This window comes from Dromaius novaehollandiae, chromosome 27 (assembly GCF_036370855.1).
Source record: "Dromaius novaehollandiae isolate bDroNov1 chromosome 27, bDroNov1.hap1, whole genome shotgun sequence".
Taxonomy (NCBI): domain Eukaryota; kingdom Metazoa; phylum Chordata; class Aves; order Casuariiformes; family Dromaiidae; genus Dromaius; species Dromaius novaehollandiae.
In genome coordinates, this window is record NC_088124.1 from 2,891,676 (window position 1) to 2,918,901 (window position 27,226).

Genomic DNA, 27,226 nt, shown 5'->3' on the forward strand with positions numbered 1-27,226 from the left:
TTCCATTTTACAGATTAAAAAATACAGACCAAAGTGAGAAGGGTGCCTGACTCCCAACAACTTTTTATTTTTTTATATATAGCTGAAAGCGTCAAAGCTGTTTACAGAAAAGGTCAGCTCATAGTGGGGAAACTGAGGCAACCGAAGGGGAAACAACACTTGCTCCGGCACGCAGCATCCCTGCGACGCTCCTTCCCTTGAAACACAGGCTCGGAGTAAATATCTGGAGGCCGAGCCCTTTTTCGCTTCACGAGCGAGGGTTTAAAAGGCAGGAAATTCAAAACTGATAAGAGGAAGTACTTTTTCTCGCAGTGTTTAATTAAAACTGCAGAATTCATTGCTGCAGGAAGTTGTTGAGGCCGAGAACTTAAACAAGGTTGGAAAGGGGACCGGCGCGTCGCACAGGCAGCGAGAACAGCCAGCCTCGTCCCCGCTGGGACGCAGAGATGCCTTCGAAAACGCGTTTAGCTGCGACCAAGGACCGAAGCCCCCTCTGAAGTCGGGGCAAGGCTCCGGGCGCTCGCTGCCGCTTTTTTCCCAAACTTTTAGCGCCGGCTGCGGCTCGGGGGAGCTCGGCTTGTGCCGCATCCTGGGGCTCTGCCTCCGGGAGCCTTCCCCGTGCTTTTAAAGACAGTCGCTGCTTGCGGTCGCCCCGGCCGGGGTTAACAGGCGCCGGTTTTCCCAGCCGCCGCATTCGAGCAGTGCCGGCCGCGTCGGTTGCTCCTCTCCGGAGCGGCGGGGACGAGCGCGCCGGTGGGCATCCCCGCAGCAGGAGGAGGGTAAGGGGGGGCCAAGGGGCCGGGGATGTTTAGTGGGGTCCTGGGGATGCCGTGGGGGGCCTGGGCGGCTGTAGGGGGTCTTAGGGGTGCTCAGGGGGGTGCTTGGGGGGGGATGTCAGGGTGTGAAGGGTCCCTGTGGTTGCTGGGGGCGGCCTCGGGGGTCCTGGGAGTCCCAAGGGTGCTCTGGTGGCAGGGGGGCACCGAGGGACGTCCCAGAGGTGCCGCAGGCCCGGGTGGGTGCTGGGGGGGGGGGTCAGGGGCGTCGCGGGTTCAGGGGGGCGCTGGGGAAGATGGCGCAGTTGTCACGGGCTCTGAGGGGGGTCTCAGGGACGTGGGGGGGTCGCAGGCCTGGGGGGGGGGCTCGGGGGTGTCGCGGCCCCGGGGAGGGGGGTCTCGGGGGTGTCGCGGCCCCGGGCGGTGTTTAGGGGGGTGGCGGCCCCGGGGGGGGGGGGTCGCAGGCGGGCGCTGAGGGAGGCCGCAGCCCGGTGGGGCTCGGCGGCGGCAGCCGGGCCGGGCCGGAAGCAGGAAGCGGCGGCGCGGCCCGGCCCCGCGGCCCCCCACGGCCCGCCTCCATCGCGGGCGGGAGGAGCCCGGAGCCGGGCGGCGGAGCGGGGCAGCCGCCGGGCGGTGCCGGGGTGAGGCCGCGGGGGGGGTGGGGGGCGGAGGCGCAGGGGGACCCCCAGGCCCCGGGACCCCGTGGGGCTGGGGAGGCCCGGGGGGGGCCTGTGGGGCGTCAGCGTGGCCCTCGCCGGGCGGCCAGGCTTGGGGGGAGCGGCCAGGCTTGGGGGGGTACGGAGGGGTTTTTTTTTGTGTGTGTGGGGGGGGGGTTCTGCTCTGGCGATGCTCTGCCTTGGGAATAAATGAGGGAGGCGGTGGGGGGGGGGGGTTGAGGCCCCTTTCTGGAGGATTTTGGGGCTCGGTGCCAAGCGGGGCCTGTTCCCGGGCAGGCCCCGCCGGGGGGGCTCCGACCTGTGCCACCCCCCTGCCACCAAGCCGGCACCAAGGGTACTAAAGCAGCTGAGAGCCTTTCTTTTCCCCTTTTTTAAAAAATTTATTTATTTATTTATTTTTACTGCTCTCTCAGGTTCAACAGCCCGGCGTTAGCAACGTGGACCGGCCCAGTAGAGGCTCCTCTACCGGCGTTTCCCTCTAAATATTTAGCTTTCTCCAAGCCCCGGTCCGAATACCGAGGTGCGTCCTCTGTACGCGCAGCGTCTCCTCTGTAAGGGTAAAGATAAAGATACCTCTGTAGCTCGTAGGATGGGGCACGTGGATGGAAACCCAGCAGACAGCACTGCTTGTTCTTCTTGGGATGGCCGAGTTCATAAAAAATAGCGCTGAGCATGTTGGTTGTCCAGCTTAAAAGGCCCATTTTTGAGACGTTGCTATGTGAGAGCAGTGAGGCTTAGGCACCGCTGGCAGCGAAGCACATGCAGTAGCCTGTTGTTATTTTGTCAGTTGTATTGTGCTGATAGGAAGGGAAGTAATGGATTGTTGTTTTCCTAAGGCCTCATCTGTTCTCAAAACAATGTCTTGGAAAAACACTTTATTTCCTGTCTGAGGACATGGCTTGCTGCTGAATTTGTCGAGGAACGGGAGTGGGTTTATTAATGTCTGTCTGGGGCTTGCAGGGGTTATCTTCAAATGTGTTTGCTCAGGGCTGGATACAAATGGAGAGGTGGGGAGAATGCATCTCTGCATTTTATAGTCATGGGGAGCTTCTGCCCTTCAGAAAAGGGGAAATTGCCTTGTTTGACACCATTTCTGTAGGGATAATTGTTCTGAGTGGTTCCAGGCAGATCCTGTAAGCCTCACAAACAGAGAAAGCTGGATGAATCGGCTGCAGTTCTGTATGGGAGAGGCTCACAGGTTTGAACTTTGGCGCACAGGAGCTAGAGGAAGCTAGATAACCCTTTAGACCGTTTACTGTAGTGGTCTTGCAGTGTCAAGACAACTAGAGTAATCATAAAAGCTGAAAAAAAAGAAAAGGCATTTAATATCCTGCAGATGTGCTGGCTCTTGCTTATTTTATGAATCAGATTATTACATAAATGAAAGAGTTAGTAAAGCAGCATACTGTTTTTATAGAGACGAGTGCATGCCAGGTACTTTGCAGATCAGAAGAAAAGACCCCTGCCTTGGTGAGCTTACAATCCATAACGAGATATTGATCGAACCTGCTTTTGGACAGCTTGCTAGCCCGTGAGCCTGCTCATGCGGTGAGATCTGGGACAAATACTTGCAGAGAATGCAAGGAATGGTGGCAGAACAGGGCCAGAAACTAATTAACCCGGTAACATAGTGCAGCGTGTTCTCATTGCGTGCTTGGGTTAGGTTTTAATTTGATGTTTTACTCTTTTGTTGTTTCTGTGGCTGTGGTTATATATTTGACACTAATATTAATGTAACATCTGACATTAACTGCTTGAGTTGGATGCTTGAGCAGTTGCTGCCTAAACAGATAGGGGTTATTTTTCAGCCAGATAATTTTCCTGATCTGATTCACCATGTGACCACATAAACAAATGTGCAAGAGCACAACAGGGAGCTGATGTTGGGGGAGCGAAAGGGGGAAGGGAGATGGGGAGAAGGAAGCAATTGCTGAAGCTGGCAGTCCTGTGGAAAAGTTGTTTCTGAAACTGCACCCTAGCCCTGCAGAAAGAGATTAGAAATGCTGTTGCTTGAGTTCTAGTTTGTTTTAGAAGCCCACAGTTTAGGGTGAGAACTCTCAGTGCAGTTGCTCAAAGGCAAATCAGATTTCACATTTGGTTGCCTTACAGGAGAATCTGATTTCTTTTCATTTATTTATTTATTTAGTGCTGGCTGATTTCTCCTGTGGTAATAGCCAGAATGAGTTAGAGCCAAGCAAATCTGTGCTTGAGTAGCATGCTACTCAGCTCTTGTCAGCTTGTCCTTGAGTGAGCAAAACTGATGTGTGCTTTTAAAACGCAGGCTACGCTGAGAGGTGCACGCAGAGAAGACTTGGGCAAGTAGTTACACTCTTCTCACAGTAAGGCAACAGACTGAGCAGAGCAAGGTGTTGAACTGGGTTAAGGTGTGCGCTGTATTCACAAGCTGTCTGTTTCTGGTGTCAGTGGTACTTGGAGCAAAAGGGAGACAGGAGCCCAATTTCCATATTCAGCTGCAAGCCGGAGGTACCAGTCACACATCTTGGGTTTTTATGTGATGGGCCTCAGCCTGCGCTTGGGGCAACGTGTTGCTAAATTGTGTCTCTCCAGAAGGAGTCTGGTTGTCCCAGTTTGATCCAGGTGAGAATTTTCCCAGCTCAGAAACAAGAGGCAATGCAAGACCTCACAGGTGCTCTCTTTCCCTGGGTAGTGTTTTGCCAAGGCTGAATGTCTCTCTAGCAATGGCATTCTCATATTTCCAGCTATTAACTTGTCCGACTACTTCTTCCTGTCTTTTCTCTAGCCTAGCTGCTGCTCTTGGTATTGCAAACCTCTTCCTTTGTGACAGACAGGGGGAGTGCGAGAGGAATACATTTCTTTTATGGCATCTTTATGTTGTTCACTCATAGGTGTGTTCTTACAAGCGTCCCTGTTGAATTTCATAGTGGGAAATAATTTGGTATCAAATGCCATTTTGCCTCTGTCTAGAGGTTAGCAATGCAGTTCTTGCTGCAGTACTTAGTTACGCAGCATTTCTGTATGTGAATGACCTGAAGGCAGACTTTTGGAGGAACTTATCCCTAAGAGTTTTTCTCGCCTGCAGAGCACGCCACTATCACATTACTGTTACTCAATAATCAGTTGGCCTGGACGTTTTGTTGCGAAAACTTAAATATATTGTAAAATCTTGAACTTTGCCCCACACATACTGTTTATTTCTCTGTCCTATTCTTATTGTTAACAGGGGATTTATTCAGAAAACAAAAAATCTGTGTTAAACTAAGTGACTGAAAATTATAGTGCAGGAGTGTTTGGCTTGGCTACTGTGTATGATGGTCAGTTTTGCATTGCTGGCCCTTGTCCTTGGTGAGGAACCACATCATGGTTCAGACTCATTAGGAATAAATGAAGAAGTGGAGTTTCATTGATTTCAGGGAAGCTTTGTTCATTTACGTGAGCTGAGAATCTCAGCAACTTATTTTTCTTATCAGTAAATTTCATGGCTTCTTTTGGTCCCTGGGAGACACTGAACCAGTGGAGGCTGTTTAGGGCGCAGCTAACTGTTGTGTCTTTGGCTGCAAACAGGTTTGCTCCAGAGAAGCCTTTCTTCTCGCTTAGACAGAACAACGCTCCTGTGACCTCTTTGTGTGTTGGTGTTGAGCTGTATGGCTGGGGTGAGTTTTCTGTTAATGTATTGAATCTCTCCGCAGGGATTTTTCATCGGAGGCCATGGAGCTTTTGGCCAATGAGCTCAGCATTTATGACAAGCTATCAGAGACGATTGATCTGGTGCGGCAGACTGGCCACCAGTGTGGGATGTCAGAAAAAGCCATTGAGAAGTTTGTCAAGCAGCTCTTGGAAAGAAACGAGCCCCAAAGGAGACCTCCACGGTACCCTATCTTAGTGGCTCTCTACAAGGTAAGATGTCTTTTGTGCGTGCAGGGACCATTTGAAGGTCTGAAGATCTTCTTTTGCACCGGAGCCTTTTATTTCCCTTTGCTTTTTCTTGATGATTTTTTCTGAGTTGTATTTTTAAAAAGCCACTAAGTGTAGCTTACCTCCTTCCTCCCATGAGCTGGTTTGAGAACAGAAGGAAGGCTGACCAAGGCTTGGAATTGCTCATGTGTGTTGAAAGTTGAACATGTCAACACCTCCTGCTCCTTGAGTTATTAAAGAATGAGGCCTTTGGATCGATTCTTCAGGCAAAGATTTCCAGTGTCAGCACCTTCAGTGGAAATGTGAGGAAGGAAGGAGAGCCTTAAAAGTTCAGGGCTGGGTAATCGAGAGATCAAAGTTCTGTTTCTGATCCTATCACAAGCTTCCACCTGTCTTTATTCTGCCTCTAATCTATAAAATGGACCTACTGCCATGAAATTTGATGATGGAAAAATGTTTTGAGAGCATTAACTCTAAGATGCTGTACAGGGTATTACAAAGAGGGTAGAAGGATGCTGTTTTGTTAAGTGATTTGGAGATATTTGCTACAGGGTGAAAAAATTCCCATTAAGATAATATTCAGTAATGTTTTAGTGTCTTCTTTACAGCTCAGTCATCAGAATAGTTTCTATTTAGAGAAGCATTCAAGATGTCTTTTCCTCCATCCTATAAATGCTGTATAACGAGGCAGGAGAACACGAAACTGGAAATTGGAACTTCCAAGTTCTTGGAGCTTCTGTTCTGGTTTTTGCTGTTGATTCATTTTGACTTTGACCCGGGGGGGAAAATGCGTCATATCATCTCTTTAAGGCTTATTTGGGATTCTAGTATGAGGGAGGGAATTGGTGCCAACTCTGCCAAAGTGTTTTGAAGCTTGACTGATTTCTGCAAAATGCCCATAAAACCTCATACGAGAGGAATGTTGGAAGTACAAGCTTTTATTTGATTATCTAGGAGGAATCTGAACTGTCTGTAGATGTTCCTCATTGCTCTGGTGCCAGCTCATTAGCAAGGTTAAAATATGTGTATTCAGAGTTGTGAGGGGTTGGTTTGAAGGTTGCTTAATTTCATCCTTGGACAGCCCTAACAAGGGAAGCGAGTGACAGCTCTCTGCGGGTGTAAATAGCATTGCAGTTGAATGAGGAGCCACAGCAAAAGTTCAGATGTTCATCTGATAGTGCACAGCCACAGCTCCTTGATACCAGCCGGAAGACGTGTTCTGTTTTGAAGACGCAACAGCTCACTGCAGCGTAATTAATTACGTGCCTGTCTTTTCTCGCAGGGCCTGCTCATGTTGGGACTGGTCTTGCTAACCATTTACTTCGTGATCCAGCCATATAGCCCGTTGCCGCCTGAAGCTCCGCTCTCCAGAGCCCATGCCTGGGGCTCCCTCATCGGTCACATCCGGCTGCTCTCTTTGCCTATTGCCAAGAAGTACATGCTCGAGAGTAAGGAAATGATTTCTCAGCTGTAACATAAGCATAGCAAGAACTACCAAGTTAAATACCAGCCATGCAAATCGTTTGAGTGTCTCCCTGGGCACCAAACTAACAAATGTGTTACTGGCATGACACCATGTTTTTCTTTTTTCTTACTGCTGTAGTTAAAAATAGCATCCTGTATTTTAGCAAGAGCAATTTCCCAGCTATTGTTTGGGACTGTAGTATATTTGCTTTCTAACTTCATCATTTTCTTCTTGCATGTTCTCTTTTCGTTGTTCTTAACACCTCAGTGTTTTTTCTTTCCCAAAAGCTGCCCTTTCTCTAAAAAATCGCAGTGAGGTTCTCAGTACTGTAGAGATAGGTGTACTGGGTGGGAGACAGGGTTTTTTGAGTAAGCAGGCAGAAATAGTTTGTCAACCAAATCTTGGTACTTGTGAACAAAGTATGGAAATGTCACCACATGACCTGGGTTTAAGGAAAAGCAGTTTTTGCCAAGTGGCATATTGGAAAATTGGCTATAGTGTTTGTAGCAGTTAAAGTAACATTAAGGGTAATGTGTGCGTGAGGCAACTAGATAACTGGTTCCCTAATTACGTGGTCCCATCATGGGAGATGAAGATAATAGATGTTCCGAGACTGGCATAATAGAAATGGAAAGGTCTGAGTGTTTCCCATTCCTAGTTAATCGTTTCCACTGACTTAGGCTGGCAAATGGGCGTAAGTATGGGCTCTGCCTCTGTGATAAAATACAAAGACTGTCAGCAATGATAAAGCTGTGAATTATTTTGAGCAGGGAAGTGGCACAATGTTGATCGTCTGTTGGCTCGCTGTAAAAACAAACTCTTGTATCCGTGCCCTTGGCTGGTTTATATTTAGCTTCAGTGGCTCATTGTGTCAGAGTTCTCTGTTCTGGCTCTGACCTTCCTGCCATAGCTAAAAAGGTCGCCCTGAAACGCCAGCACCATTCTGCATTTTCTGTGCGTGTCTCCCTCTCTTCCGCTGACATGTATGACTGTCTGTTGATTCAAGTTCGTATGGGTGGGCCAGGGTATCCCCCATTGTTCGCTTCCTTCCTTATAAATTGGGATCTCCCACAGGGAGGAAAAAACAAAGGTGAAGAGATGGCCCTGATATCCACTTGGCATTAGTAGCCTGCTTATCTCAGACATGCATTTCAGTGTCGGTGCTAGTCTGTGAAGACCTCTCTACTTCTGTATTGAGATGGAAACAAACAGAAACCTCTGTGGTCTTGTTTGTTTGATGTAATTTTGTTCAGAAAGCACTGAGAGGTTCTTCCTTCAAATGCCACAGCGTGTTTGTACAGGGTCAGCTTGGATGTGGAGAGTCCAGTGAGGTTCCTTGGGACACCAAAGGTTTCTAGGACAGGGGCTGCCCTAGTTCCAGTCCTGAAAGTCACGAGCATTTTGCTGTGAAGATAAGCAGGCGTTGGCTACTGATGTGAAAACTGTCTGAATGGGGAGGAGATAGGGAAATATCCAAAGACAGCAAGAGAAAACCAGGGCTTCTGGGAAGGCAGGATGTGAGGTTGTTGTTAAAGGCACATAAAACCCCGTATGCCTCCATAGTTCCTGGAAATCTCCTGAAGTGATTAGCAATATGGTTGGGCAGAAAGCCAGACCTGGGGGTAGGAGGGAGGTACAGATGGGATGAGGCAGTTCCCTCTCTGCTTTTGCGATGTGTTAGGTTGTTGGGTGAAAATTACAGCATGCCCCAATTAACAAATATGCTAGGGATGGCTCGGCTAACTTTCATCTTGCCTCAGCAAAAGGAACCGGACTAGACCATGGATATTTGAATGGGAGAGTGCAGCACCCAGGCTGAACCTTGGCTGGATTCCTGTGGGAATCCCTTGTGTCCCGGCTTCCCAGCGGGCAGCTGCAGCTCGCTGGGGCTGTCCCAGCGTCTGCTCGGCCCCGCAGCGCTGGTGTCACTTCACTGCTTTTTGCTGAATGGACCCTGGTAAAAAACATTCAGTAGGGATGAGTAAGAGCGAATGGCGTGATGCCGGGCTGGGTGGTCTCCCAAGCTCTCGTTCAGCACTTCCTTTGCGTGATGTAACGTTTTGCCCTTTGTTTTGGCCTTACGCTCCCCTGAAGGGAAAGGGTAATGCTACGTCTGTCCTCTTGTTTGTTGCTGTGAGCGTAAGCTGGGATGTCTTGTAAGCAGGTCTAGCAGATCTTGTAAGCAGGCCTAGCATTCTCCACCGCATGCCTGCATAGGAGAAGAAAGCATGCAGGGAGGCAGAGCGGCAGAAGGAAACACTAACCAAGGGAATCAGCATACAGACTCCTCTTCCTTTCTCCATGTAAGTCCATGGTAGATTAATTTTTTGAGGGGGCTGAGGATGAAACTTGGAGCTTTTTGTGCTTGGGCACCCGTTCAAATCCAGCTCGGGCTGCTCATGTTGAAAGCCACCTGTTAGCTGTTTGGAGGTTTCTCGGCCCACCGGCAGTGCTGGCAGACTTCCCCATCCGCACAACCCGAAGTGGTGGGGACAAAGCGCGGCCATGGCGAGCGTGGGCACGTGGGTGGTCCGTTTCGCTTCCTCCGGGCCCGAAGGGTCTGGGGCAGGCAGGGACAGCCCGGCTGCCCGGGGCTGCGGTTTGGGGCTGAGCTGTCTCTCCTGAGCCCGCTCTGGCAGTAGTGGGTTTGGGGCAGTTTTGTCGCCAGGATTGGAGCCTGTTGCCCTGGCAGATGTAGACGGTGAGCAGCCAGGTTTGTGGGGCAGAGCGAGGAGACCCTCGGACGCCTGGGTTCTCTGAGCGGCAGCGTGGGTTCGAGTGGTGAAAAGGCTCTGAGAGCAGCAGGGATGCAGGATATTGCTTCCCTCTCCCTCCAGTTCACTGTCCTGCCTTCTCCCTCACCTTCCTGGTCCCTCCTACCCCAAGAGCCCTGCTGCCGATGACAAGGGTTGCCTGTATGTCTGTGGCTGTGGGAGGACCTTTGAGCCATTACGGCACAGCTGAGGTGAAGAGCAGTTTGTGCAAAGGGGGGGAGTTGTCTCCTGCGTTAGGTTTGTAGGATCACATCCAAAGTAAATTTCCTTTTTGCCTCTCTCTCTCTTCTGTTGCTTGCCCGCTTTCTCCCCCCGATCAATTCCCATATCAAAACTAATGTTTCCACCCCTTGTTTCTTCAAAGCTGTCTGTTAGATCCTTGAGTTTGGCCCCTGTGCCTCTCTCTCAGCTGTTTTCCCAGAACTGAGAACCAAGGTCCCTTTGGTTGGGGAAAAGTTCTGTGGAAATGTGGTTTGCATTTGCTCTTCCTGAGCTTGTGTTTATGCAGAGCTTGTGAAAGCCCCAGCGCTGGTCACGCTGCCTGCTCTGGGCAGGGGAAAACGCCTCTCACCGCTTGAGCACGTTTTACGTAGGCTGGACAGCTTGGCACATCGTGTAGCACCCATCGCCAGGGAGGTGATGAGTTCACAGGCCTCTGGGCTTAGCTGGGGCTCTACCTGTTATGAGAAACACAGTGAATTTTGAATGGACACATGGGTTAACACAAGACTTCTAGTGTGCTTCCAAGGAGAAGGTAGAGCCAGTGTTCCTTTTATTCATTTCTCTATTCATATCAGTCCATATCAGAAAAGAGAAGTCACTCCCTCTGTCACTCGCTACCTGCAAAGCAGGGGTCAGAGCACTTCTGTCTCCCTGCAAACGTTAGGAAGAAGTGTAAGGATAGAGGAGGCTCTTGGAGCCTGTGCTAATAGGGGCCATAGAAAAGGGTTTTTCTCTTTTTCTAATGGAAGTTTTAAAACCATAGTGGTGGACACTGCATATTTATCCATGATTCTTCCCTTCATGGCACTGTGGCATCCTAATAGCTTTGTTCATACCTAAATATGAACTGAGGTGTTCTTTTGGCAACTGGTTGGCAACTGTACCTTGCCAACCACACGGGTACAGCAACAACGTGGATAAGCGGAGCATAAGTTCCTCTTACGTTAGCTTGTGTGTCTGCCCATGGCCAGTTCAGTCCTTGCCTCTCAGAAACCCCTGCAGAGAGGGTCAGGCAGTGCTTCTGCACCTTGTCTTGCATGACGTGGGCTCCTGAGGCACAGAGTCTCGCTAGACTTGTCTCAACTTAAGAGGGATGTTGTCAGGTGTGGCTCTTCTGGGCTGGATTTCTGGGTTGGTGAGGTAGTGAGGAAAGTTTCATCCATGCCCCCCTCTGTCTCCTGAACCAAGCTCTTAACTAGAGATCCCCTGTGGACCTTGCTTTGTCTCCTACTCTGATCCCACACTGAGTTGGGCAGCACAGTGAGTATATTTTCCTGCCTTCCAGATTCTTCATAGAAACCTAAAGAGTTACAGACCTTTTCTAGAAGGGTGGTGAGGTTACGCTTGCACAGTGGCAGGCAAACAGGTTCTCACGGGTACAGTGTGCTACTTCATGTGGTTGGGCATCAACCCCTGTAATGACCAAAAGGCAAATCCAACTTTGCTCCTAATAATGAGGCCCAGTCCTGACCAGACACTTCCTGCGCAGTTTAAAATCAACTGGGTCAATAGCTGACACCCCTAAAAATCAGGTGCACACATGCACATGTAGCTCGGTGCTGGAAAAGTGATCCTGTATAAGTTACCCTGGCTCAGAGAAGACTGCTTGTGTTAAAGACTCCCTTTTGCGTAGACCAAAAGGATTAAAAAGCAGAGAAATGAACCTTGCTGGAGGAGCTGTGTTTAGGCAATACCTTGCAAATGGTATGTCCCTGTCACATTGCAGGGCCTGTCAGGTGCATCTGTGAGCTATTTGTGGGGATGGGTCACAGCAGGCTGGGTTTCTGGAGCTGCTCAACTGGGAAAAAACAGCAGCCTCTGCCTCTTGGCTGGCCACCTTCAATTTAGCTTGAGGCTTGCGCTGGCGCCTGGCCAGATTCTGGCTTCTTTCTGGACTTAACCCTTTGCAGGCAGCCCATGATGAGCCAGCTGCAGGCAGATTTCTCTCCACTTCTCACACTCATCTCCCCCATTATCCTTGGCTCAGCTCTGTGCAGAAAGGGTGCACACAGCGTGTCTGTCTTACGCACACTGACATGGCAGGGGAGGACACATGCCTAACCTGGCAACGTTCCTGAACGAGGGTGGACTCTGCTTCCTGAGCCCTGCTCAGAGCTCAGCGTGGGCTAGAGCACCAAAGAATTGAGTTAGGTTTTCCCAGCGGGTTTTGCAGTCTGTACTGACCTACCTGGGTTCACTGATGCTCATGTGCATGCAGGCCAGCTGTGATTGAGCAGGTTGCTTGGAAAATAAAGCAGAATCTGACTTTTAACTTCTTGCCCAGCTCAGTGGTCTGATCACAGCTTTTCTTTGCTGCCTTCAGCACAACCTTCTCCTCTCACTCACATAGGATTTCACTTTGTTCATAAGCAAAATTCATTTTGGCCTAGTCAGGCTAGTTTGCTCTCGTGTTCATGCATATCCTCATGCACCCATTTGTGGGGCTGGAGCACTTGGAGGTGTATGTGAGCATGACGTGGGTTGCAGCTCTGTGCAGGGCTCCCTCTCATCCATGCAGCTGCCAGTTTATCTGATCTTTTTTCTTCTTTTTGTAAACAACCCTTTAGTAATATAACCTGAGACTGACCAGCAGACACGTGTGTTGGCTTATTCATGGGGAGGAGAGAAAAGGCTGACTTTGCAGTGCAGGGTGGTGCCAAACTGTTTTCATATACTGCTTTACTTTGGCCTTCATTCAGCCAGTGAATTGTTTATTTGGCTTTGCTGACAGTAAACTAACTCAAATAATTGTGGGAATCTGGAATGTTAAAACTCTTCCTTTTGCTTTTACATTTTGAAGCCTTTGGGATTTCTTGTTTCCTTGTTTGCCAAGCAAGTGAACTCTCGGTTTGGGTTTATTTCCCTGGAAAGAGTGATTGTGCCATACAGATGTGTATTGTAGAGGCACTTGGTAGACTAGCAGAGCCCTGTTTGCACTGGTGCACAGGCATGTCAGACCTTTTACGGACTTAAACTACTATCGGGGAAGCGGACGCAACTGGGAAGGGGGGGAATTTGCTTCAAAACTATGCTATTGCTCTGAGCTAGATTGCTCACGCAGACACTGTCAGAGCAGCATAGGCTGCTTTCTTGAGTACCTAACTAGAGAGACAGGCTGGAGGGGACTTCTTAGGAGGCCTTCAGTTTTGCAGGTTGATAAGTGCAGGTTTGTCCTGGAAACAGTGCTCCTTTGTCCACGTGGACTGTGAGTTCCTCTTGGGCTGAGCTGCACAGACTTGATTTCACAACATCTCACTGGATCAAAACCATTTTTGTCCTTTGATAGAGATTGACTAATCATCCTTTGGTTGTTTGACCAGCCGTTACCCATTAGTGAAATGAATGAGTTCTTCTTTGAGCTGTTGACTTTTTACCTAGAACAAACCAGGGTTTTTTGGTCCAGGGGTTTGTAGTTGTAATTTTGTTGCTAGCTTTTCCTAAAAATGCTATGAAGTAAACTGGGAGGTGCTTTCTTGTCCAGTCATAAATATGTCCAGAATATTCAGAGCTACAGAAATGTCCAGGATGAGGAGGCAGTGAGGGTCGGTGTGCTGAGTAGGGACCCTCCTTGTAGTCTGTATTTAAAACCCCACTGTGATGCATTCCTTAATCAGGACTTCCACACTGTGATTAATAAGTGCTCCTTATGATTGCTTTCTGACTTGCTCAGGAACCCATTGGTTTAGTCTGACTTTGACTTGACATTAAAATGATCGAATTTTTAGCCTGGTGAAAAAAGAAAGATGGAGCTTTGGGAAATGTTGCTTTTGGTCCAAGTGCTGCCAATGTTTCCCTCAGAACTGCACAGTGCAGTAACTGCATAGATTTTAATTTCTATATCTGTAGAATAAGAATGATGAGATTTACTCATGTCACAGGCTGTAATCATCAGTTAATGTCTGTAAATTGCTTTGAGTTTTTAAAATACTGTTTTATCTTTCTATAAAGTTCAGGGGAAGGGATATGTTGATAAGCATATAGTATATCCTGCTGCATTGACATAGCTGTACAAGTAGCAAGCTATTTTCTTAGGAGTCTAGTATCTGTAAGTCTGCAGTGGTCCCAACATGGCAAGTGGTTAGTCATATCTTAGGAGCAAGAAAAACCTGGCCTTTTTTGGCTGTCAAAGCAATAACAGTGTGTTATGAGCTGCAACTTCACTTCAAGGTTAAGGGCTAGACCTTGCAAATCCCTATCCTTAAAATAATGGAAAACAGCATTGTAAAATCCAGCATCTGGAAGCAAGATATTTCCAAATGGAGGAAAAGCTGCAGCCCTTCTGTAGATCACTATTACAGATTACAGATAGTAATTGGACACTGGAGCCCTGAGGATTTTGTGGGCTCTTCATTGCTTGGAATCTTACAGGTGGGTTCAGATGTCTTTTAAAAAGCTCTGCCCTGTGTCAGCAATAAGAAACAGCTTGTGGTTAACCTTTTGCTACAAGAATGAATGAAGGAGGTAAGTATCCCAACCTGCCCACAGGCTGTCAGATACATGTCCATATAATGGTCCCTTTTTGCCAAGGAGAAAGTACGATCAAAGAAAGCAGATGGTAGGCCGAGGTCTTATTGATCCCTTCTTTTAAGGAGTCTCTTCAGATCCGCTTTGAAAAGCTCCTGATTTTGATAGATGTGCAGCTGTGGGGGGAGACTGTAAAAGTGGATATCCACGTCGTCTTGTTTTTGCATTTAGCACATAGACGCGAGGTTGTGGCTGTCAACGTAGCATCACAGATGAGTCACTGGGCTAGGCCCAGGTGAGTCTGCCCTCATCCCGAGCTTACCTTTGAATTGTTTCATATGGAGTTAGTCATGCTTTTTCTGAGCTCTGAGGTTTACCTGATGACACACTCTGATTGCTAGTACTTTTGTAGTTCTTGATGGTGCTTTGAATCCTCTGAGGGATGGTCCAAAAGTACTGTGGATGTTAGTGGAACATTTGCAGCCAGGCTTGTGCAATGGACCTACAGGAGAGGGTATAGAAATTTTTTGTGCGTACCCAATGCACAGAACAGTCTTTCTCAAGAGCCCTGAATTCATCCCAGGCTTGCTGAAGTTGCTTGAATACTCCTAGGACTGGTCCCTGGTGAGTAATGTGCCGAGATTGGGAAATATCATCAACCTCAGAAGGAAAAATCGGGGATTTAGAACCAACTTTTACAGGTCGTGGAGCTGCCTAGTGCGTTCAACAGCCCTCTGGGGAGCTTTTTTCCGTTTATTGTGGGTGATGGTGGCAGCAAACAGTGCAGAAGACCTGGTAGAGTGTCCCTTTCCCCTGGACGAGATTTTCCCGTGATATAGCTGTCACTTGCCTGGGGGAGATTTCTTCAGCCTTACAGTGCTGAGTGCTGGGGCGCAAACAGGCTTGGAGGGGAGCCAGTGAGCTGCTTCAGCACCTGCAGCTCTACATGCATAAAGTTTTACATCCCGCGGTGTCTGAGCTCCAAACTGGCTCCGTTTCCACAAACGTAGCATTTTCAGCACTTCGTTAGGGTCAGCGGCAGCCCTCGTCTCCGTGTCTCATTGGAGCAAAAAGTCCTCCTGCTAGCTGGCTCTCCTTTGAACCCGCTGCGATGGCTGACGGATGTTCAGCCCTTCGTTGCTGAGGCCCAGCTCCTGCTCTCGGATCCATATGGGCAGGTTTCCATGGGTTTAATCGCTGCGCTGGAACTGGCAGAAGCAGGGCCATATCTTTTCAATGATCTCTTAGCATCCAGTTTGGTCGTCCACACCCAGCATCTCTGGGGCTGTGCGCACATGCGCCCCTCTGTAGTTCTAGGGACAGCCAAAAAACTTGGGAGATCCTTTGTGAAAATATCCAAGAAGGGCGGGGTGCTCATTTTAAACTGATTGTAACTTGAAAATTATTTTTCTGCATAGTGGAAAGTACACTCGTAAACTCCTAGCGTTAATCATAGATGCATTTTAAGGAGAGCTGTTATCTCTTCATCTGTGCTGCGTTAGCAGCTGGAAGACCTCAGTCCTGACTGTAGCTAGGAACTATAGAGACACAGGGGAGAAGACAACTCTTCTGGAGAGCTAACCAAGTATAAACACAGATATTCGATAACATGATAGACAGGGAACCAAGGTTCTGCTTGACAAACTGAAGGCTGCTTTTGAAAGCAGCGTGAAAGTAGGAGCACGAAGGAGGAGTTGGTTGGGACTGGCTTGCGCTTCTGTCATGTAACGGCTAGTTGTACGTGTCAATACTACAGCTGCTTTCCTGCAGTCAAGCTCCACAGGGATAATTGCACACGCCCAGCACTTTAACATTTGAATGCAACTGGATAGGACCATGGTGTGACAGTTGCACGTGACGGTTGCATTGAGATGAAGAGTGCATCCTTCTTTTCAATCTCTATGCAGACAGTGCGTGCACGCAGACAGCGCGCTTGGCTTAAACCAAAGCAATCCCCCAGGGTGTCTGGGCAGGGTGATAATCTAAAAGGAATGCAGGGAGTGTAATCGAAAGGGAGAACAAGCATCCCTGGTGAAACTCCTGCGCCGGTCCCCCGTGTGCGGTTGCGTGCCCTCTTCTCTACGCGCGGTCTCTTCTCCCTCCCTCCCGGGGAAGGGCAGGCCCTCCTCGCTGCCCGTACTTGTCATGCCAGTCACACACATGCTGGTGCACAGACTAACACCCTCAACAATAAATCTAAAAGATTAATTACAAAAAAAAAAAAAAATCCCACAGCCCTGCTTGCAGCATTTGAAATGCTTCTCAACCATGCTCCGCTTGGGTTATTCATGGGGAAAAGAAATAACCTCCTGAATCAAGCAATTGAGAATGCAAATATCCCAGACCAGCTCAAAAGAGGAATCAAGCTCTATACTGTCAAGCTGATTAGCATCCAGTTTTGTGGGTTGCTGCCCTGAGCCCAGAGAGAAAATTTCAGGACCACAGCTGGGCTTAACCCTCTGGGCTGAGGTTTCTTAAGTTTTCCTCTAGAAACAAATTATAGCAATGTTCCTCTCGGTATCATGACAGACCGTAAGATATGTTTTCTTGTTCTCCGTTCGTGGCGACTGCCCTTCCTCTGGCGAGATCTTTCAGCCTTTTGTTTCCTGTCACTGACCAGCTGTTTTTTGTGAGTTGAGTTTTTTGTTGTTGTAAAATTGAAGCTTTCTACAGCCAGTGGAACAAAGATTTTCTTTTTTCTCTTGTGAGCAGGGAGGGAAAGTACATTGGAGCAGTTTCTCATGGGAGTGGGACTTTGCTTGCAGTAAGAATTTTACACTTTGTTTTGCCTTTTCTACCCCTTCACTGAAAACAGTGTAGATGTGTCTTCCAGAAAGATTAGGAATTATATCCTGATCCTTTTCAGTCCGTATCCCAGCGGTAGGGTGGGAAATCCAGCATTTGGGAGTTGACTGGAGATATTCAGAGTGAGAAAAGCAAAATAAACCCTAAACTGCTCCCTTGTTGTTATCTCCCAATGAACCTTAATCCTTTATAACGTTACTGCCTGCCGCAGATGTCAGAAGGAAGGATAAAACAAATGCTTTCCTGTTAAGTGGCGTTTGTCAGTTGTGACCCATGCACGGAGCGTCAGCGTGGCTGTAAATGGAAACCGCTGGGGCAGTGGCACGCAGGCGGCCTGAGGGGTTTTCTTTTCCCCCTTGAAAAGCTGCTGTGCATCATTGTTTCCCAACTTCATTTTTTAGACAGGCTTCACTTTCTCCTCTTTCTCCCCTTTCCCATCCGCTCCGTCTCCCAAGTGGGTGGTCTACAGCAATGTCCAGGAGACATGAGCTGTTTTGACATGTGCTGGCATGGACGAGGCGGGTGGGCCTGTCGTGAGGCCAGATCTCTGGACGTCTCATGTGAGGTGTGCCTGGGGCCCTGGGTTTTTCTAACCCACCCTCCTGCATCAGCAGATCAGGCGTTTGGGTGGGTTTCCTGCCACTGTTCGAGTTAAACATCACCCTGCGGAAATATGGCTTTCGAACCAGGGCTGTTGCTGCTGTTAAATAAGAGCCAGGTCCCCTCAGTGTGATGGTTGTTCCTGAGGATCCCTTAACATAGAAATATGTGGGGCATTCAGCGTTATCTTTGCTCGGACTGTTCATTCAATGGTGCAACAAATCACTCCTGTTAATGCTTACTTAACTTATTGTGCTGGGAGAGCTGCTAATTCGGAGGAAGGAGGCCAGATATAGGCCTCAAGTAGTTATTTCATATAGAAATCTAATTTTTGAAGATGTAGATGTGTGCAGCGTTGAGTGTAGGCCAGGTCAGCTGACTGCGGTATAAGAACAATTTTTGGAACTTAAAACAGATATAGCTGTGGTTGGGGGTGGGACCACATGTCAGCTTAATAAGTTGTATATTAGGAAGCCTTTCCTCATGTTGGGACTTTTCTCCCCATTTCATCTCCAGACGGATACATGAAATGGATGAATACATCAGCAGCACATCTTGGTGAAATCCCATGTTCTCCAGCAGCCTCTGTGCACTGGAAACTCTCTACGGGGCTTTGGGGTTTTGCCCAGGGCAGAGTCTCTCTTAGTTAACACAGGCAGTCAAGAGGACGGCAGCGATTTGAGGGATGTCTTAGCAGGGTTCATGGCACCAGTACTACAGCTTTAAAGTTACCCTTTTTAACCTGGTGCTTTCTTTTGCCTGCTGGGTGTCTCCTTGGTAACGTTTGGATTGCTCTTCGGCTTGTGGAGTTGTTTCCGTTTAACTGCAGTATATATGGTGACTGCCACCGTATGATTAAAAGTGAAAGAGTAGCTTGCCCTGTGTGCCTTGTACATACAGATAAATGGAAGTTCCATAAAGCTCTCCCACTTTTCACAGCCCAGAAACAGTGTCTCCAAAATCTTCAGCCTGTGCCAGAAATGTTCTCTAATGAGTTCCCTGCCCCAGTGAAGTTTACTCAATAGTTCTTTTTGAGTGACTTAACTGGGAAGCTACAAGAAATCTCACTGTTTAGTGTTAGGGATAATGAGTTAATCATAGAGTCTGTCTCCTTTCCATTTCAATTTTTGTCTCGTTAAATGTGATTGTCTTGTTTCCTCCCAAGAATGCCAGGACTGGTGGGCAGCAGGTTGCAGACAGAACAGCTCTACACTTCCCGCAAACTGCACAGTCTGTTCTGCTGTGAAGAGCCTTCAGACAGTGACAGACTTTGGAGAAATATCAGAAAAACTCCAGAGGTCTCAGCCTTTTCTAATCAAGGTAATGGATTCATAAGGCTGGATGATTAGTCCAAGCTCTTGCATAGCACCAGCTAATGAACTCTGCCTGGTATTTTCAATGACAAACTCTTAACTGTGGTTTGAGCTAGAACATATGTCTAAGGAGGCATTCTGCCCCCTTTTATGAAGATGAAGAGTTTACCACGTCCTTAGCAAGTTGTTCCAATAGCTAATTACCACTGTGGTTAGAAGTGTACTAAGCTACATAGCTGTCACTCTTGGATCTTCTTTGGCAGGATGGAAATGGGAGAGGGGAAAAACTCCAGGTGCACAGTTTTCATCCTTCTGTCTTTTGTTGTTTAAGACAGGGCAGTATCTTTCTTATGAAGAGCTAAAGCATTTTCAGTCCCAGGATCCAGCACTGGCAGAGGTTATAATAGAAGAAAATGCAGCTGAACTGTGGAGCTGCCTTCCAAGACAGAGCTTCCCATTTTTCTTTCCCTGGTGAGTCAAAGACAAAGCATGCAACAGATGTACACTTCACTTCTGCAGGGATGCCCAGGCTTTGATCTGGAATGAATTACCAGGAGTTTACAAGTTGCAATTTAACTGGAGGGAGAAGGAAAAGGAGCAGATTACAGGCTTCTGTCCACCTGCTGGCACTGTCTGGATTCAAGTGGAAGGCTTCTGCACTAAAGATGATGTGTTTTGTGTTGGGACTTCATCTACTGCTCCCCTTACAAGACAAAAATATCCCAATAACTGCTTGGTGCTGCTCCTCAATCCGTACACTGATCATCTGGGTTGTGGTCTGATTGCCTGTGGCAAGTGGTTGATGTTTCTAACATGATTAATCACCTCTGCTCCATGGAAATCATCTACCATTAGCTTTGTCTAAGCAGTATCTTGACTTTTGCAAAACACTGAAAAGTAACAGAAGGCCAGAGGATCCTGCAATTTATGTTTGGTCTCATGGTGGAAAAACAGTCCATCTTAATCCTGGCCCTCTGCTAACCATACTAAAACTTTTTGTGGCTACAAAATGTTTGAACAATTCAGAGCCCTCTAAGGCTGCAGAGCAGCCCAGCGTATTAGCAAAGTCTTTTCATGTGGGTAACGGGAAAAAGTAATGCGGGAAGGTTCCACCTGGTGCGGAGCAGGCACGCTGGCACGATCGCATGAGCGAAGGAGCAGTGTCCCGCTTGATGATAGAAGGAATGCAGCAGACTTGGACAAAGGCGTGATGGAGTCAGTGCTTTGGCTGATGCTTTAGATGGTTCTTGTGGTGATTCTCAGCCACAGCATTGGTAGATGGATGATCATGGTACAGAACTATTAATCATGTTAAGCCACTAAACAAATGTAAAAATAACAAACCCCACCCTGCCTGTTCCAGTTACATTCCCTGGCCTAGACTTGGATTCCCTCCGCCTTGCCATGTGGTTTCAGTTACTGTTGTGTACAATGCCACCTCTCTGCACTTTTGTGATTATTGAATATGATCGATGATTCAGATTGTTTTAAGAGAAGATGGGAAGGAAATTGTTTAAATATCCATAGTGATCTGTTTGTTCCCTGTTTATATGGTCATACTACAGGTACTAAGAGGAAGGTAGGAAGGAGCCCAGGTTTAGAAACGAAGAAGTTGATATTTGTTCCCAGGACTGATGTTTATGCTCGGTTAGCAAAATGCCTTCTCTCGTCTCAGCTTCTGTCTCCCCCTTCGGAAAGGGCCTAGACTTTTAAACACAAGCATTATCACAGTGTGATCCTTTTTAATTTGGTGTTTTGTTTTTAAGGAACAAATCTCTGAGTAAAACTCGGATTCTGCAGGAATTTTTCCCTGCTTCCTCTTTGCTGTCCTTCCCTAAGTCAGTGTCCCTGGAGAGCTGCTTCCTCATCCGCCATCCAGATTTGGGGAATAAGGTGAGAAATTCATCCCAGAGACATTATCTCCCTGTCTGTGGGCCTGTGAGTTGTCGTCCAGAAGTTCCAGGCCTTTCTGGGATTTGGAGCAAACCCTCCTGTCAGGATTATATCAGCTGAGTCCATTCCTATGTAACGTGGCATCTCGAGGTTGCTGTACTACCCAGGAGGAGGGAGGAAGTGTCTAGGAGGGAGGAACCGGCCGCGTTCTGTGCGGGTGGTACATCATGTCTTGGCTCCCTTGGCAGTTAGACCCTCTTTTGGTGATTCATATATGGGGAAATGCCTGTGGGGAGTCTCAGCTCTGTTCCCGTTTCTGTCCTGGCCTTGCTGCGTGGCTAGCGAGGGGATGGTCTCTCGTGCATCACTCCCACAAAGGGAATTGGGCACGATTCACCTAAGAGGTGCATTGTGAGAGCTGCTCCTGGCAGTAAATTTCTCCTGTTCTGAGATACCTGCCATGGAGATGGGTCAGGGAATTGGGGGCTTCTAGCCTGATATCTTCCCTTCTCTGTGGGTTTTCTGGGTGTGGAGGGCCTGCATTGCTTGTGACAAAAGAGGGGAGGAAGACCCTTGCATGCAGCTGAGCCAGAGTTTGCCATGATCTACTGGTAAATGTGGGGAGCAAGTAGCAAACCCGTGGTTTGCACTGTCTCACCTCGTGCAAGGCTGTGACTTGCTCCTTGTTTGATCAAGCAGACCCCAGAAAAGCTGGCAAGGTCTCTGAAATATTCTCCTCTCATCCTAGAGCTACAGTTTGCACAGCCTGTTTGCTGTTGGAAGTGGACAGCTCACCCTGACTGTTGTGCCTCTGGACAAGTGTAGAGGACACTGCAAGACATTTGAGGTGGATCTACGAGCTGGAGATTTCGGTGAGTACCTGTGTTGCAACACGCAGGGTCTGGGAAATCATTTGGAGCCAGGACGCTGCTTCCAGCTGAGTCTCTGATATCTGACACCTAAGAAGGTGGTGTGTGCCATTACCTCTCCAAACTGGTGTGTGCCTTCAGCACTTCTGTAGAAGGAGAAAAGAGTGATCCTTCTGGATCGGGAATTTGTGGCCTGGAACATGAATAACCTGCTGCCATGAGATGCTCAGTGTAAAGGTGCCTAAAATGGAGCAGTAATGTCTACATGAGAGACAATTAATGCTCTGCCGGGTGTTACAAAACCAACATGTCACTGAGGGCTGTGTCTTTTCAGAGGATTTCTGTATACCTGTCATCTCACGGGGAACGTGAGCAGTCATTAGGGATGGATTCATCTAATACAGCCTCTTCATTGCATCTCCCAAAGGTTATGCCAGCGCAGATTACTGGACGATGAGCTTCACTGCCAAAGGGACAGAGCCTGCGGTCATTTGTGATGGAGCTGCCATCTAAGGACAGTGGGGAGGGAAAACAGAGCTGCTTCCAGGACAAGAAGACTTTCAGCTTTGCAGCCAAAGCAACATCTTGAAAGCGATAGAGCCGGGGCAATGGGGCAGGCAGCTATGCCACCCTGCGTGTTTACAGTGTTTAAAAAACGACTGTTTTCCTGACCTTTGAGGTAATTCTTTGCTTTTCCTCAGATGTATTTTGGGAGAAGCTCAAGCTGCTTATGTCCTTCCCTGTCCCCTCAGGTAAGCCCTGGGTTTGCAGCTAAGGACTTTTCCAGGAGCAGCAGAGGGATTTCTCAGGATGAGATTCACCTTGTGTCCTTTGTGGATTATGGCACTTCTGAAACTTTCAGGGAGGGTTGGGGGTACGGGGGGTGTGTGACACTTCTGTGTACCTTCCTCCTGGGGAGGAGGCTTTGAGCCTGTCTGTCAGGCCAGCTCTGTAAAGGGAATGAATCGGTGATGTGTCCCAGCTCTACCCCATCTCTCCGTTGCATCCATAGCTACGTGCCTCAACAGTGTGCCCCGCAAAGCCAACCTCAGCCCCGTGCTCCAGGGCTGGAGTGAGCCTTACAGCCTAGGGGCGGAGATCCTCACCCCCTGCATCGTTCTTTTACCAAATGAATCTTTCAGGCCTCTGTGTGTCTTGTGATCACTCTTCTGTGGTACTCTATCAGCGGGTTGTAGGTGAGTCAAATAGTAACTGTGCTTTTTTCCCCATCTCCTTTCCTACAAAACTACTGATGCAGGTTTCAGTGGTCATGGTGCTGAGAGTGCAGTAGTTTTGGATGGAGACAGGGACAGGTACAGAGAAGCTCTCCGCAACTTCCATCTTCTGATTGTGCACCTAAGGCACCAGCACCACTTGTCCATTTTCATATGTTCCTTGCTGTGAGAGGTGCTGACTGCGTTCCCTGCCCGGGGTACCTGCGGTAGCACCTGAAAGCTTCCTTGTCCCTGGCTTTTTTGCGTTGACTCCTTCCAGACCTGAAGCTCTGTCTTCAGAATGAACGTTGGTTTTTCCTGAGCCCCTTCCAAGCTGCCTTCGCATGCTTCCTGTTGCTTGAGCACTGCTTTATCCAATGCCCTGAGAGAGGCTCAGTTTCAGTGTTTGCAGGCTGCGGATGCGGCGGTCCCTTCCAAGTTTGATCCTTTGGGTCTGTTCCTGCTGTAGAAGATCACTTACAGATGTGTCAGGCTGAACTCATAGGCCAGGGCTGGGGTTCAGGACATACTCTCACACTTGTTAATATGGAATTGGGAGGGGTTTTGTTTGAAAGCAAGTGATTCTGTTCTCAGGAGCAAGAACCTTTTCCTTTGTACATATTTTACATACATTTAAAATGACAGATTGGAAAAATGTCTCTCCAGCCATGGGAATTGTTTTGGGGGTGGGGGGATTGTTTTTGAGCAAGACCAGAAGAATGGGAGCAAACTTCTTATTTATTAATCTTAGTATGGTCTGGCAAAAGCTGCTAAATGGGATGAACATGTCTGGCTCCTGTGCAAAGATAAGACAGAGGACAGTTCCTGCTCCAAAGAATTTGGTCTGAGGCCTTGACACTGCAAACATTTCTATGCATAACCCTTGTGTTTCTTCCGTTAAGTAATGAGAAACCCCCCAGCACCTGTATCAATCTGTATGTTTGGCCCTTAAAACTGGACAAACATGCACCAGATTTAGTAGAACCAAAGGGGGAGAGTTCAACTCTCAGAAAAGGACTAATTTAATTGGTAGCAAAGTATTAAAGGGACTTGGATTAATAAGATTTCTGTTAGCGTAGTTAGTGCTTGGGGTATGTCTTACACTTGTGACACTACATGCAATCCTGTACATGCCAAGACACACACGCCACCCCTCTCTCTCCTTAAAGCATGCATTGGATCTTAGTTAATGGAAAGTCGGGAGCTCAGTGATGGCAGGATTAGGTCCTATGTTAGTGACTGTTGCTATTTACACTTTGGCAGCTTCTCAAGTCGAATTCAAAGGCCGACAGGGTAACTTCACCTCTTACTGTTTTTGTACCTGATCCATTTCTGTAAAGCACTCGGAGATGCATGCAGAGAACCTGCCAGACCCGTTATTACTGAGATTGCAGGTGGTTTGGTGATGCTGTTACTTCTAAGTGTCCTTGAATGTAACTTGTAAAAGAGCTGCAGAGACAATTCTCAAGCGTCTGTGAAATGCCTGTGTTTTGTGAGTCACGCTTAAGCCGTTGTGGCTGTCTGGCTGCTTTGGGAAGAAGCAGAAGACATCGATCTATTTGCGATTGCTGCTTAGATTGGGGAGGGGAGGGCTCTAGGGCAGATTTGTGCCCACTTAGCAAAAGTGCTCTCACGTATGGCTTCTCCCGTGCTCAAAGTGTTGCAGCTGGTTGGACAGAAGATGGTGAATCTGGACTGTTTGCAGATCAGCTTTCCAAGTGCACTTTATGGTCTCTGCATAAGTTTCCAGATCTGTGTCTAGGCGATACATTGCATATGTCCCAACCTTGCTCCCTTTGGAGTTTACATCATTTGTTTTTAAACTTCCAGTATATTTTCTCTTCCTCTTCCAAAAGCTGTAAGGAATTAGCTGCTAAACTAAAACAGGAGGGCAATTCTCCTGCTGATAAAGAGCCGATTTTGGCCCTAGCTGCTGTTGAGTGCAGAGCCCCAGTCTGCAGCACAGCTTCTAGAGCAGCTCCTGTTTTCGGCTGCCAGAGTAGTAGTGCAAATGCCTTTCGCATTGCAGTGTGGGCTTTGCATTTGCATTTTGCAATGCAAAAGGAAGCTTTGACATCATGGCCAAATGACTGCAAGTGAGCCCTTGGCCATCTTGCCTGCTCTCAGCGGGCCTTTATCTGGGGCTCCAGCTTCCCTCGGCATTTCCAGAGGCTACAGAAGGCTGTTACTCTTCCCCGAAGAGCCAGCCAGCTCCTGGTGATCCACTGAGGCTTGAACCAAACCGAGGGAATGTGACTATTTTCTCTGCTATCGAGGCATCATGGTGACAAACGTGATCGGATGAGTCACAGACGGTGTGCGTCACATCATCTCCCTTGCCTCTAGCTTCACTTTGGCACTTGTGCACATCCAAGCATATGTGTTGTTTTAGACAATCCCCCACCCTGGCCAGCTCAAGGAGGTGCCCACCAAGTCTGTCGTCCTGTCTTCTGAGACGTGTTGGGTGCTTCAGAGCTCTTTGCTGTGAGCGGGGAGACAGGCTCCTGCTCACCTGACATCCCAGAGGCTGCAAAGCTGCTCTGAAATCCCGTGGCGAGGCACAGAAATTGGTGCTGCCCGAGAACCTAGTGGGCAGAGACGGTGGAAGGGTCACTTCTGTATTTGTCGGTGTGGAAAGATGGGCTGCCACCGGTGACTCGGATAGCAGGATTGTGGTCTGGTTTCCAAAAGCAGAGGTCATTGACCGTTGCTCTTGGTGACTCCTGAACTCAGGGTAACTGGAAAGGCGGAGAAAGGAGTATTACTGCTTACTTCGGTACCAGGAAATCAGCATCCCCTGTGGGAGCTAAGCTTCCAGTTCCTACTGATTCCTTTCATTGCTATTGCACACAGAAATCCCGCTAGGCAGCTGTGCACATCGCAGCCTCCAGCTCCCTTTGCAACACCCAGGAGAGCTTTCTAGGATCGGGTTTCCCTGGAGTCTCGGGCCTTTAGCGTCTGCTGCTAGTCCTCTTGCTGCAGTGGTCTGGCAGAGAAGCTGGTTTTACTGCAAGGGCCTGGGCTGGATCAGAGCACCTCCCTTCTCTCGTGGCTGGCCTCCCTGGCTTTCGAGCAGCAAGTCTTGCCCATCTTTTTGCAGCAAGTCCCGCTCCCAGCGTGAGGGGAGGTGGAGGGCAGGAGAGCACGTTGCTAGCGACGCACCCTGATAATGCCAGCGTCCCTGCAAGGCGATCCTCCTGCCTTCCCTCTGGTGAGCAAGCACTTAAATTCTTCCTGCTCACGTCAGAAACTGCTCCCGGGAGTGGAAGCTGCAGGATCTGCCAGCCCCGTGCGCAGCAGTCCGGGTTCCTCGGCTCCCCTGTAGCTCGACGGCCCCTGAGGGAACCAACCGAGCTCTTTGTGGGGTCAGGCGGTGACAAGGAGGCTGCTTCGGCAGGCCCTGCGGGGACAGCGCTCGCTTCCTGGAAACCAAACTTTCTCTTCGTAAATTTTATATTTAGAGCTATGTATTCTCCTCTTCAGGAAACTACTTCTTGTAAAGGATAGATTTACTGTCCTGCTGAGTTAAACAAGGGAGATGCTGGTCTTTCCCTTTGCTTTGGAGATTCGAACAAGCGACAGTTGATTTATTTTTAGCGATATCTCTTTGTCTACAGGGAGGGGAGGCATATTATAAAGGCTCAGGGGTGCTGGGAAGTAAAGCTATATATGCATAAAGACTGTTTCAATTCTGTACACTATAAATTCAGTGGTGGATAAAAAAAAGAATGTAAATATGCAATTAATGCAGAATTTTATGGATGGTCATAATTTAATATATTGCAAACTTTGTAAATACTTGGAAAAAGCCTGTAAAGTGTGTAAATAAATGAGATTTGTATGTAAGAAGAATAAAAAAGTTTTTACTTTTTGCAATTAAATAGACGTGTTAATGCACCCTTTCCCCCTTTTCTAATTTTTCTTTGTTAAAATGCTGTTGGGGTTATTTAGCCCTTGCTAGGGCACTATTTTCTAAGTGACAATGTCATTTTAAGGGAAAGTTGGAATCCTTTTGTTTGGAATATGTCAAAAGAAACAAATGTTTTGCCAGTTTTAGCCCATTTCCCTAAACAAAGTTGATGCAACAGCTCTGTCTGTCCCTCCTCCCTGTCTAATAACAGTCTCTGTCCTTCCTTCATAATTAGCTTGTTTCAGTCAAGCTCTGACCCAGGGGTGGAAGATGGTAAGTTCTTCCAGAGTTCATAAAAACAGGCAAGTAAAGGAGAGAGATCCTGTTACTACCAGGACATCGTGTTAGCCTTG

The 27,226-nt window shown here is 48.1% G+C and overlaps 1 protein-coding gene across 3 annotated transcripts; it reads left to right on the forward strand.

Annotated features, from left to right (window-relative positions):
* The first annotated feature begins 1,301 nt into the window (after positions 1-1,301).
* On the forward strand, positions 1,302-26,865 carry C27H6orf89 (chromosome 27 C6orf89 homolog). 3 transcript variants are annotated; one of them, XM_064498271.1, is made up of 9 exons: positions 1,302-1,414; positions 1,864-2,007; positions 5,119-5,326; positions 6,627-6,792; positions 18,840-18,994; positions 19,319-19,458; positions 20,754-20,880; positions 21,629-21,752; positions 22,177-26,865. In XM_064498271.1, the coding sequence occupies exons 3-9, from the start codon at positions 5,138-5,140 to the stop codon at positions 22,260-22,262; spliced, it is 987 nt and encodes a 328-aa protein (XP_064354341.1). In that variant the 5' UTR covers positions 1,302-1,414; positions 1,864-2,007; positions 5,119-5,137; the 3' UTR covers positions 22,263-26,865. The 3 variants fall into 3 exon arrangements, with proteins under 3 accessions (XP_064354341.1, XP_064354342.1, XP_064354340.1); XM_064498272.1 differs by having other exon boundaries at positions 1,864-2,001; XM_064498270.1 differs by having other exon boundaries at positions 1,864-1,970.
* Positions 26,866-27,226: the final 361 nt, after the last annotated feature.

Bases quoted from the DNA above. Each gene is read 5' to 3' on its own strand.
- C27H6orf89 (XM_064498271.1), top strand. From the start codon at position 5,138: ATGGAGCTTTTGGCCAATGAGCTCAGCATTTATGACAAGCTATCAGAG. The intron at 19,459-20,753 runs GTGAGTCAAAGA...TTTGTTTTTAAG, and splicing joins TTCCCATTTTTCTTTCCCTG to GAACAAATCTCTGAGTAAAA. The intron at 20,881-21,628 runs GTGAGAAATTCA...CTCTCATCCTAG, and splicing joins ATCCAGATTTGGGGAATAAG to AGCTACAGTTTGCACAGCCT.